This window comes from Elgaria multicarinata, chromosome 8 (genome assembly GCF_023053635.1).
Source record: "Elgaria multicarinata webbii isolate HBS135686 ecotype San Diego chromosome 8, rElgMul1.1.pri, whole genome shotgun sequence".
NCBI classification, from domain to species: domain Eukaryota; kingdom Metazoa; phylum Chordata; class Lepidosauria; order Squamata; family Anguidae; genus Elgaria; species Elgaria multicarinata.
The window spans coordinates 29,705,232-29,717,428 of record NC_086178.1 but is presented as its reverse complement, the minus strand read 5'-3'; the positions used below and the strand labels follow the sequence as shown (position 1 = coordinate 29,717,428).

At 40.8% G+C, this 12,197-nt stretch overlaps 1 protein-coding gene across 1 annotated transcript in view; it reads left to right on the top strand.

Moving 5' to 3' along the window:
* LEKR1 (leucine, glutamate and lysine rich 1) overlaps positions 1–12,197 on the top strand; it is an 88,577-nt gene that overhangs the window by 36,555 nt on the left and 39,825 nt on the right. The window contains exons 5-7 of the mRNA XM_063131954.1: positions 1,449–1,634; positions 4,637–4,761; positions 11,813–11,911. Coding sequence (XP_062988024.1) covers positions 1,449–1,634; positions 4,637–4,761; positions 11,813–11,911 — 410 coding nt within the window. The remainder of the gene's footprint in view (positions 1–1,448; positions 1,635–4,636; positions 4,762–11,812; positions 11,912–12,197) is intronic.

Sequence of the window (12,197 nt, the reverse complement as noted above, 5' to 3'; positions counted from 1 at the left end):
TTTCAAAGTGTAATATCCTGGTGGATATATTATTATTGTTGTTGTTGTTGTTGCATTTTTATACCGCCCAATAGCTGAAGCTCCCTGGGCGGTTCACAAAAACTAAAACAATTCAAAGTATAAAGCCAACAGTATGGAAACATGATATAAAATACACATTAAAACATACCATACACGATTAAAACATCCTGAAAACATTCTAAAATTTCACTGGATAGGCCTGCCAGAATAGATCAGTCTTTATTGCTTTTTTAAATTCGAAAAGACTGTCAAGTTGACGAATCTCCTCCGGCAGGCCATTCCACAGTCTGGGAGCAGCAGAAGAGAAGGTCCTCTGGGTAACAGTTGTTAATCTAGCTTTTGCTAGCTGAAGTGGATTCTTCCCAGAGGATCTGAGTGTGCGGGGCGGATTGTATGGGAGAAGGCGATCCCGCAGGTAGCCTGGAACCAAACCATGTAGGGCTTTAAAGGTAATAACCAACACTTTGTACTTTGCCCGGAAACTAATCGGCAGCCAGTGAAGAGATTTTAAAACTGGTGTAATGTGGTCACCCCTAGGTGTACCAGTGATCAGCCCGAGTTACAGATGAGCACATAGAGTGCGTTACAGTAATTTAGCACGGATGTAACCAAAGCACGTGCCACTCTGGCCAGGTCAGCTTTTTCTAGATAGGGCCACAGCTTCTGAACTCGCCTAAACCAGTAAAAAGAATTCCTGGTAGTTGACACTACTTGTATTAACAGAGACAATGCTTACTCCAGAAGCACTCCCTGGCTGCATACCTGGCCCTTCAGAGAGTGTGTGATCCTATTCAGAGTCAGATCTGAAGCTATATCCAAATTAGCAGATTTCCCAACCTACAGTACTTATCTGGATTAAGTTTCAGCTTGTTAGCCCTCATTGATTCCAATACTGCCTCCAGACACCCGCTCAGGGTTTCAGCTGCCTCCCTGACCGCGTCGCGTGGGCCTGGGCCCCTTGAAAAGCTGCAGGGTGTTAATGAAATTGACCAAACTTTCTTGTGATTGGTTTTAACCAAAAAAAGGGAGGCTTGCCAACATTGTATATTAATATTTTAATTGTGCAGGTTTAGAGTAGATGCGAATAATGACTTGGGCTGTATTCATAGCTGTTACCTAATATTAATGAATAGCGGAAGGTTAAGGGCTTCTCGCTGGTGCTAACTGCATTTGCAAGTAGAAATCAACACACTGGTTTTTCACTAAAAATTAATTACCTTGCATATCATACTTAGTATTAAATAGCCGGGATAAATTGATTATCAGGCACCTCTTCCCTGTATTAAAGAGACATGTAGCAACAAATAAAGATATATGAAATAGTGTAATTGATTCAGATAAATCTCATGACCAAAATATCTTTTTATTGTGGTTGGGTCTACAATTGCATCTTGGACTTTGACCACAACTATTTTGGTTTTTTTTAGAAAACTCCAGTTTGAACCAAAAGTTAGGCAAATGCCAGACAGAAAATCTGGTCCTCCAGGAGGAGGTGCAACATTTAAGGCTGATTTCAAATGCAGCTGAACTGGAAGCTGAGCAACTTCAGGCTTCTCTCTTACGAGAGAGTGAATTACAAAACAGATGTCATGAACTACAAGTGAAAACACAAGGTAAGAGAAAGTTGGTGTTAATTTTAAGAACAAGTGACTGGGTCCATTGAAAGGTGGCATGTTTCAAACCTGTATATTGTTGCAATAGGCTACTCATGGAGGTGGTAATGGAAAACCATGGTTTCCTGCTTGAGACACAAACCTACATGAACCACCGCTTTGCATGTTTCCCCCACCCCTGGCATAGCCATAAGGAGAAGATTGGAAGTTTTCGTTTCTACTTTTAGAGTAATTACAGTTCCCCATTACATCCAATCGTGGAGAATCTAAATTTACATTGTTGTTTATTATTACAAGCTGGGATCAAACTGTGGTTTCAGATCCTGGGATGGGAATGTCAGATCCCTGTAACAGGAATGGGAATGCCAGAGGAGGAATGGTAGGCAAGAGAAAGGTTAACCCCTCTCATCAACCACATTCCCCTTGCAAATATCTCCAGAACTTTCCTCTGTGATATACAAGGACCCAGAGCAGAAACTGGAGCACCTGATGCAATGCGAACCTGATGGTTCATGAATTGCCACCTTTTGCACCAACTGTGCCTCTGAAGAGTCACAGGCTATTCTACATATCAGTTAATTTACTCTTTGATCTACATCCGTGTCTATTTGTGAACATCATGCTCCATGGAGAGTTTACTGAGGGTGTGTCCAAGAGATACATTAAAAAGAGTCTTTGTACACATGGCTCTGGCATATCTGCAAATCAAATGATGGTACACTCCTCACTGGCCAACCAATTCATCGTGCCACTTCCTTTTCATTTCCTCCTTTGGGATCATAATATTTAATAATAATACTAGTCCATTTGTCTAACACTTTCAAGTCTTCAAAGCGTTTCTCCTACATTTATACTTGTAACCCTTACAACAACCCTGTAAGATAAGTAGTATTATTTCCCATATTGGAGATGGGGGAACTGAGGCTGAGAAAGAGTGGCTTGCCTATCAATTTCAAAAGTGAGATTCATTCATCAGGGACTTCCTGATTCATGGCTAAGTCCTTTAGCTATGCTAATTTTATGTATCATCAGTGTCATAACACACATAGCCTAAGACTCAAGCACTCAGCTGTGGGATGCTTCATTTGCCTATGAAGGGAGGAGAATGGAGATAGCAGTGTCAGAGGGGTCACTGGGTTGAGAAGAGCACATACTAATGTTCAACTCACTGATATGCTGGAGCCACATGAGAGCTCAAAGGAGCATTCACAGTACCTCTTTTTAATATTTGGCTGGGCATAAATGTTCTAGCTGATTGTTTTAGGCCAGATAGTTTTAGTAGCTGTGGCATCCCCGATGAACCTTGGATGTGGCCAGGCCACGGTGCAATTAGACACATTAAACATCCATCCATTTTGGCGCTGTCCGGGCCCTCTGCTAATTGTGTCTCGTGGTCTCCTTTCTGAAATTTAATGTTAATCTCTTGTTCCTTTTACAAGCCCAGTGCATTCAAAAGCTTATTGCCTTGCCATTTTGATTCAAAACTTCATTTTGAAAGCAATGCCATCATTCGGTCCACAATCCTGACTTGCGACTATAACATTTTAAAAGTGTACAGGTTGTGCTATTCACGAAGTAGCTTTGATTCACCAAATTTGCAGTATAATTGCAGAGTGCTGCTTCTCTCACAAAATGTGATTTCAAGCCTTGAGCAGCAGTACTTACGGTACGGAATGGCTTTCATTCCATAGCCAACAGTAATGGCGATACGGTAATGGGGCTGAGGATTTTGTCGTTTTGTCGTGTGCTAGAAAATGGGTCCATGATGTTGTAGTAGAAGCATAACAAAAGGAATTAACTGGGTTTTTTGGGCAGAATGAAGGAGCTGTAAAACACTTGCTTGCTCCTGCATCTGGCCTTCTGTGGCCAATTTCTTGGCGTGTTGCTGTTCGTGCTCCATTAAATAGAGAGAAAGAGAGAGAGTATCTTGCACCATGTGCCTGCTGCAGGACCACACTGTGTTGCCATCTCCCCTCCAACTGTAAGCGATGGATAGGAAAACTAGCACTGAGCTGAAGTATTCGGCACTTATGATGGTCAAAGAACCCTTTCTGAAAATTGTGTTAATCTTGGGAGGGAGGGGGGAGTCACAGCATTTTCAGGTAGAGCGGTACTTAAATTTAAATATTTTACACAACAAAAAGGCTAAGCAACTGTTTAAAGCAGCAGCATAGCTGCACTCAGCAGCTGGGCTGCCGTACCTTTGAAAATCTGTCGAGAATGTCCCGGGGCACAACGCTCAATTTTTGTGAACCGCCCAGAGAGCTCCGGCTATTGGGCAGTATCGAAATGTAATAAATAAATAAATAAATAAAATACATGATGACGTAGCAGCATAGCATCTTCCCGGGGACATTCTTGGGTGGGAAAGATAGCTAGCTGCCCCAAGCCTTCTCCCCCCCTCTCCTAAAATGCCCCTAGCAATGATGCTACATCATCACACTGCATCACTCCCAGAGACATTCTGAGCAGAAGTCTGGGCTGCTGAGCACAGTCAAGCTGCCTTTCCAAGTGGTAGCTTATCTTTTTTTGGTGGGGGGATAAAATTAAAAATTACAGCCCTTCAGCTACTTTGTTATACTCTTCCCCACCACCTTCACAGGAGGAAAACGATCCCGCAAAGATCAGGAAGAGATGGCCTCGGTTCATACTTATTCTCACCCCATATAGAAATGTTCCCCTGCCCCACTCTTGTAATATTCCACTGACATAATGGACCCCCTTGAGAAAAGTGTTAGTGGTTGATTAGGAAACAAACCAGCCAAATTTAACTGCTGCATTTTAATGAAGCTGTGATATAGTTCTCTATGCAGTTCTGGCAGTAGTTTGGTTTTCTTGAAAGTGATAAATTTTTTGAGTAACAGGCAGTGAAGTACAAGTTATGGCTAATAAACTAAAATTGGCATAATAATAAATGCACATTTTGTTCCCACCAAATAATTTTAAATATTCATGTTTAAAAATGCTTGTTTTTTCCCTAATCTATCTTTCTCTTCTTGGAGGTCAGTATGACCAGAAAATTAGTAAACTGAATTCCTATTTTCCTCCAGAAGGAGCTGAATGCTCTCTTATTTTCAATAAACAGAAAGACATTATGACCAGTCATGGAGAAGAAGAAAAAGCCCTAGTAAACTGAATTTCTATTTATCCAAGAAAGGACTTAACAACCCAAAATTTACTTTCACTAGTCTTGGGGGAGTTATGCTTCTATTTTTCAATAAATCTAATTTGGAAGAAGGCTTATTTTTTATTTATTTTAAGTGTCTCTAACTCTCAAAATGATCTGTCTCCATTGGGGGTGCTAGAAAGACAGAAAAGCGTGCGCAGAAAGCCATTGTTCCATGGAGGAGGATCTCAATGGGAAGGGGCTGTAGCAGCTTTCCTATATTAACCGCTGCACTGATATCCTGAGAACATTTTTGGCCTGTTCAGATGACACGCTAAGCCACGGTTAGGCTGCTAACTCCTTTGCAGCAAATGGGTAGTGAGCGTGTTTAAACCATGTTTATGTAGTCTAGGGTGACCAAATGAAAAGGAGGACAGGGCTCCTGTATCTTTAACAGTTGTATAGAAACGGGAATTTCAGCAGGTGTCATTTGTATGCATGCAGCACCTGGCGAAATTCCCTCTTCATCACAACAGTTAAAGCTGCAGCAGCCCTGCCCTCTTTTGTATCTGGTCATGCTAGTATAGCTCCTGCAGCTTTAACGGTTGTAATAAAGAGGGAATTTCACCAGGTGCTGCATGCATACAAATGACACTTGCTGAAAATCCCTTTTCTATGCAACTGTTAAAGATACAGGAGCCCTGTCCTCCTTTCCCATATGGTCACCATATGTAGCCATCATAGTTAGGAATGGTTCACACGACATGCTAAGTCATGGTTCACATGATTAGCTAAGTCATAATGTTTAGTTCAAAATGCTTAGCCACTGTGGCTTAGTGTGCCGTTTGAACAGAGTTGGTGATTTTTTAGGGGAACACATTTGCAGTAACAAAACAGAAAAGTGAATATCTCATGAAAGTTTTGCTTTGGCCTTACCCTTTGCTTTTCGCTGCATATAGGAAGCTGCCTTAGACCTTATTCCATCTACCCCAGTATTGCCTACTGGTAGAGGCTCTCCAGGGTCTCATGGAATTCTGCCATCTTATGATGGGTTAGCTTCCTATTGAATTATCTTTTAACACAGAGGTGCAGAATCTCAGACCCGGGGGCCAAAGCTGGCCCTCCAGGGATGCCCAATAGACCCCACCCCCTTCCCCTACCACCAATCACTGGATGATTTCCTGGCTTTTTCATGTCTTACTCCCCACTTTTCTAAAAGTCTGAATTGCCTCTCCAAAGTCTTAGTGAAGGAACAGATAGGGTGGCCACTTGTGAATTGCCAAACACTGTATTCCTTCCATTGCCAGCTGAAGACCTTTTTATTTTCTCAGTATTTTAACACCTAATTAACTTAAATTTAAACTTTGCTGTTTTAATTCCATATTTTAACCTATATCAATTTTTGCTGTGTGTTTTTATCCTGGTTGTGCTTTTTATATTGTATTTTGTATTTGTGTTTTTAGATTGTTGGTTGTTTTTATGCTCTTCATGATTTTAATTTTTGTGAACCTCCCAGAGAGCTTCGGCTATTGGGTGGTATAAAAATGTAATAAATAAAAAAAATTAAAAATTAAAAAGGGGACACGCATCACTCAAGAAAAGAGACAGAAGAGGCTAGTCCTTTGCATAAAATTTGCATATGCTTATAGGTATAAATGCCCATTTAGAAATAATTATTATACTTTAAATAGAAGTACAGTTCCTATCACCATAGTGTGGGAAACTGTGGTGAGAGGAACAGTATTTTTATTTAAAGTATGAAAATTATTCCTAAATTGGCATTTATAGTGGCCATAGCTAGACGGGGTGAAATCCTGGGGCGATCCCCGGGATCGTCCCTGTGCATCCACATTACGCACAGGGGATCCCGGGATCAGGGAGGGATGATCCCTCCCTCTCCCCAGGATCTCGCCCTACACTTTAGGCCCATTTTTTCCACGGCTTCGTGCTGAGCCCAAGACCATGGAACATGTGGCCAGGCGTCGCAGTTTGTCCTGGCTCCTCGTGGTTCCTCATGAGGAGCTGGAACCTGCGCACAGGGCGCAGAGCTCCTCAAAAGCACTGCGCCCATCGGGGGTGGGGGTGGGGATTTTTTTTTAAAAAAACAACCCTACCTTTTGCGCACGAGCACTCGTGCACTGCTGCCTCTTTAAAAATAAAAATGGCGGGTGTGACGCCTCTCCCTCTGAGGTCATCGCGCACTGCGTGTGAACAGAGGAGGGATCTCGCGATAAAACATCATGAGATCTTCACCCCTCCGCCGCGCAATAACAGGTAGGTCTAGCTAAGGCCAGTGTGGGAAAATGTGACCAGGTGTGTGTCTTGTTCAGTCTGCTGTCCAGGTGGTGCTAATGGGCAACTTCAAGGCCCAGCACTTCCTTCTGATGTTTCTTTATCTTTAGAATGGAACGGACAGGCCTTCAGATAGAGGATATAGAGGATACAGGATATAGAGGACAGTCCTCTCGGAGCTTTTCAGAGAGAGGATTGTCCTCTGTAAAAGAGTTACTGATGGCAAGAACTTTAAACTAAAACATTCTAGTATTGCCCCTGCCCCCTTTGGCCTTCAGCCCCACCTACCACTGGAATGTGGCCCCGGAAAGCATCTCTGAAATGGAATGCGGCCCTCAGACCGAAAGATGTTCAACACCCCTGTTTTAATAGAATGCTTAGGGTGATCATATAAAAAGGAGGACAGGGCTCCTGTGTCTTTAACTGTTGCATAGAAAAGGGATTTTCAGTAAGTGTCATTTGTATGCATGCAGCACTTGGTGAAATTCCCTTTTTATTACAACGGTTAAACTTGCAAGAGCTATACTAGAATGACCAGACAAAAAAGAGGGCAGGGCTGCTGCAGCTTTAACTGTTGTGATGGAGAGGGATTTTCGCTAGGTGCTGCATGCATGTAAATGACACCTGCTGAAATGCCTTTTTCTATACAACTGTTAAAGATACAAGAGCCCTGTCCTCCTTTTCATATGGTCACCCTAATTCAGAATGCTCCTTCGCTTTGCTTAAAGCAGCAAGAATTGCCTCTACCTCTTTGAATCTGCTTGATCTTCAGGATTGTCTGCTGTGGTCGTGCACTGCGCTCCCCTGCCTTCTGAACTATAGAAATGTAATAAATGAAATGAATAATAAATAAAGTACAGCGAGTGGACGCAAAGCAAAGGGCTTTTCCGTACTGGCACCAAGACGGGAGCGCCCTGGCAAAAGACGACTGTCTGGCCTCCTCACCGCTCTCCTTTTGGCAAGCGGATGAGGTATTGCTTTCTTTTTTTCAAGAAAGCTTTTGCATTTTGAATTTTATCTCTGTCACTATCTTCTGCACTGATTTTGCCGTTTTCATTGTGGGTTGATTACACTGTTGGTTTTGATTATATTTTAACTATTGTTTTAAATCTGTACTTTTTTTGTTGTTAATTTCCTCTGAATAATTGTTTTAGAAAGGCATGACAGAAATGTCAAAAATAAAGAAATAACAGTATCTTTGGCTTCTGCTTTATTGAATTATCCAAGTTACTTTAGTGTAAACAATGGCTCTAAAAATACAATAGCTTTTAAAAAAAACTGAAAAATTATATTGTGAAAATGTATTTGGGAGGTTATGACTGCGTAAGCTTTTTACCGTGTGAGATTGCATTCCAACTAAAACAACAGTTTCATATAAAAGAATTTTAACGGTGCAATCCTAGGCATCTCTACTCAGAAGTAAGTCCAATTGCATTCCTTGGTATGTATATATGGGATTGTATCCGAACTCGGCTCCCCAAGAGTGTTGTCTTTTAAAGAGTGAATTGTGCTGTTGTGGCTTATGCTGACAAAACAAAACTTGCAAAAAACAAAACCTATAGTTTCAGTATGCTAACTGAAGTATAAAAAAACATTGCAGAGAATAATATTCACACACATACACAAATAGTTGTACATTTGCTTCATTTAGGTGGAATATTTGGACTTTGAAATGCTCTCGCAAGGCAGACATGATTGGTGCTAACCTTGCTTTTTTTTGGCACCAAATCAAATTGTTCCTGCTTATCCTGAAATTTTAAATTTAAAGGTTTTATATTTGTTTGCAGGTTGAATAGGATGTGTGTGTTTTTGCCTCTTGTAATTTTCTCATAACTCACTATAACGTATTTTCCTTTGTATAATGTTATATACACTGTCCTGGTGTCCATTGTGGATGAAGGATAGTTGATAATTTTAAACAATCAAACAAATAAACAAACAACAGGCTGATCTAATTTATCATTATCTGTCACAAATTTATTCATTGTGTTTTTATCCCAGTCTTTCTCCAAGAAGTTGAAGGCAGAATAATCTTATAAATAATCTAACGCTGAGCCTCATGTTATGGCCACCATACTGTGCAAAAGCCGCTTATTACATGTTGACCTTATCACACGGAGAGTTTCCATGCTAGAGCACATGCTTTTGGCAGTGGCTGGCCTTCATGTGGAAACTGATTACATGACAGTGATGTGCTTCATACATTATTGCTTTCCACGTGAAAGCTGTCAGCGGATGTAAGCGTTTCCAATGGAAAATATGTAGGGTCTATGTTAATGGGACCTTAGATTTTATGTTATTAGGAACTGTTTTTATTCATGTCTTTTAATGAATCCTGACAAACTTATATACACTTTTTAAACGGTTTTATTTCTCTTATGTCGACAAACCCCTTTTGGTACACTTATCTTTCCAACTCTGTTCTCTTACTGAAACGATTGTTGAAATTGTTATGGTAGCATTTTGTATGTAACAGCTCTTCTACTTGTTGCATGTAAGTTTGTTCTCTCAGTAAATGTGATTTACTGAAAAGATGGGCCTTTTTTTAAAAAAAAATGTAAAAGGTTCACTTAAAAGTTATCGCAACATTCAGCACGATTATGTGGAATCTTTAATATCTCTGCAATGCCTGGGCTGTAACAAGAGGTCACTGTGACCAGTTCTGTTATAGCTATTGACAATACGTTTTTAACATAATCTAAAGTTATGGGTTTTTTGTCCTTGTCAGATTTTTCAGATGCCTATAACTGAACAGCTTATAAATTAACAGCTACGTAAGAAACACTCTGGGGAGGAAAACATAAATAAAATATTCACAATACAAATAAAACATAATTTTAAAATTCTGCAATTGATAACCGAGGAAGTAAAATTTCATCAGTCATGTGGAACTATGGCAAATGCAAGTATTATTATTTTTAATAAAAAATATGGGGCTGTGCAAATACACATATTAAAAACCCAGCAGATTTCCCCCTCTCCAAAAAACAAAAAAAGCAGTTCAAGGAGACAAGGATTTGGAGCGGTGTGGTGGGGGGGGGGGGCGCGGTGGGGGAGCCAGCTCAGCTCTTTCTCTGTGTTATGCTCTAAGTTCCCCCATCTGGAAGCTGATTTGCCTGATAAGGTTCAAACTCGTGTGTTGGCCTACTCAGGGTTGGTCCTCCAGATGTTGTTGGACTACAACTCCCATTCACACTCATCATTGTCTATGCCAGCTAGTGTCTCCTCTAAATGAGTGATTTATTGCATGCTCATGATTGGCCAATCATGAAAGTTTGCAGGTCTTTTAAACAATGTTGTGAATGACCAGGATATCTCCCATGGTATCTATTGGAAATTCCATCCTGAAAAGAACAATTTTTAAAGTGGTAACATCTGAAAAAGTGGGTTCTTCCACCACTAGATGGCGCTGTCTCAATGGAATTAAAAAGAGTGGAAGTATTAAATTCAAACCACATGGTCGCCCTTCTCCGTCCATATAATTAAGCCCATAGCAATCACGCCAAAAAGCAGGAAACACAAATGCCCTGGGTAAGGAATGAGATTTCCCCTTAATGTAAAGACTCCCAAGGGCTGTTGGGAGTTGCAGCCATAAGTTGCCCATCCCTACATTAGAAGCATTGCAGGGAGGAAAACAGCTGTGGTGGGAGATTGGAGACCTGCCAGCTTAAAGGCTACACAAGTGGTTACACCTCTCTGAGATATCGCTACACTGATGTAATTATTTTGTCCTGGTGTACTGTTGTGCTCCACAAGTGCAAGGAATTTTAAACGTGCCCAGTGGCTGTATTAACTTGAAGACAGAATTCCTTTGTTAGTCAGGAAGCTCTATCCATTTGTCAAGCCCTTTAGTTAGGCACGAGAGTGAAGTTGCACCTTAGAGAATACCGTATTTCTTTGATTGTAAGACGCCATCAATTGTAAGATGCACACTAACTTCAGTACCACCAACAGAAAAAAAACCTTTGATTCTAAGAAATAAATGCACCCGCGATTCTAAGACGCACCCCATTTTTAGAGATGTTTATATGGGGGGAAAAGTGTGTCTTAGAATTGAAGAAATACAGTAATTGACTTAGAAGCAGTCAGCTGCCTACAAAAACCCATGGCACTATAAACCAATGAAACTATAAGATGCTTGCTGTCTCCCTGCTGTATTATTATTATTATTAGTAGTAGTAGTAGTAGTATTCTATTATTTATTATTAATTTATATAGCGCCATCAATGTACTCATAATTAAAACATTTATGAGTCAACTTTCCACCAACAAATTAAGCACCCACAGATATGCACAACAAGGTTTTACAGGCTATCATGGCTCCTCTTCTGGAACGTTAAATTCTCAGGTATGTTCCAATGACTGTGGCTATGTTTTGGGGCTTTCCCAGGCATTGGAGCTTTTTGTATTTGTTGTTGTTTTTGTGGTTCAAAAGTCAGTCAGTTAGTTTGAATGATTTCACTGAGGGGGAAACAGCAGGGTTTGGAGATGTGGAATCGGAGGTGCTTCAATATTGCCCCAGCAGGGAGTAGGAAGCCAGGCCATTCTGCAGCCACTGTGTCCTAACAAAAACTGACAGATTAATTCCTTGGGGTGGGGGGCATCTGTGAAACTTGTTTCTTTTCTTCATCACTTGCCATGATAATTTGTCTGTATGGGCCCTTGTACTTGTTAAAAGCAAACTAAGGTTTTCAGTAAGCCACTTCTTCTCTTCTATTGATCATCAGCTTGCAAATTTTATGTTTCCTATAGCTTCCTTTTCCTTTTTGTCTTAATTTAGATTATGAACGTCAGCCATGTACAGTGCTGTTCCTATGCTCTGGAAATGTTAGGCAATGATGACAATGAAGTTAAATTTTGGTCTGTGATGCCCATCAGGGTAGGAATTGTTTCAGATTAAAGCGGGGAAAGCCTGCCAAAATTAATGGAGTAATTATAATCAAATTGCAGTGGAAACTGGTGGTTCACCTTGGGTAGCTCCATTAGAGTTCTGACTGGTTCTGACTGAAACCTGGAGCGGATTCACTGACCTACTGACATCGAAACCACCAGCCTCTGCTGTCAAATTCTGTTTGTTAAAGAGTTCTGTACAGGAATTGTAAGGTTTCGTGTGATTCCCGTATTTCAAAAAACTTGCCAAAAGCAAAGTGTGAATTGGTCCTCAC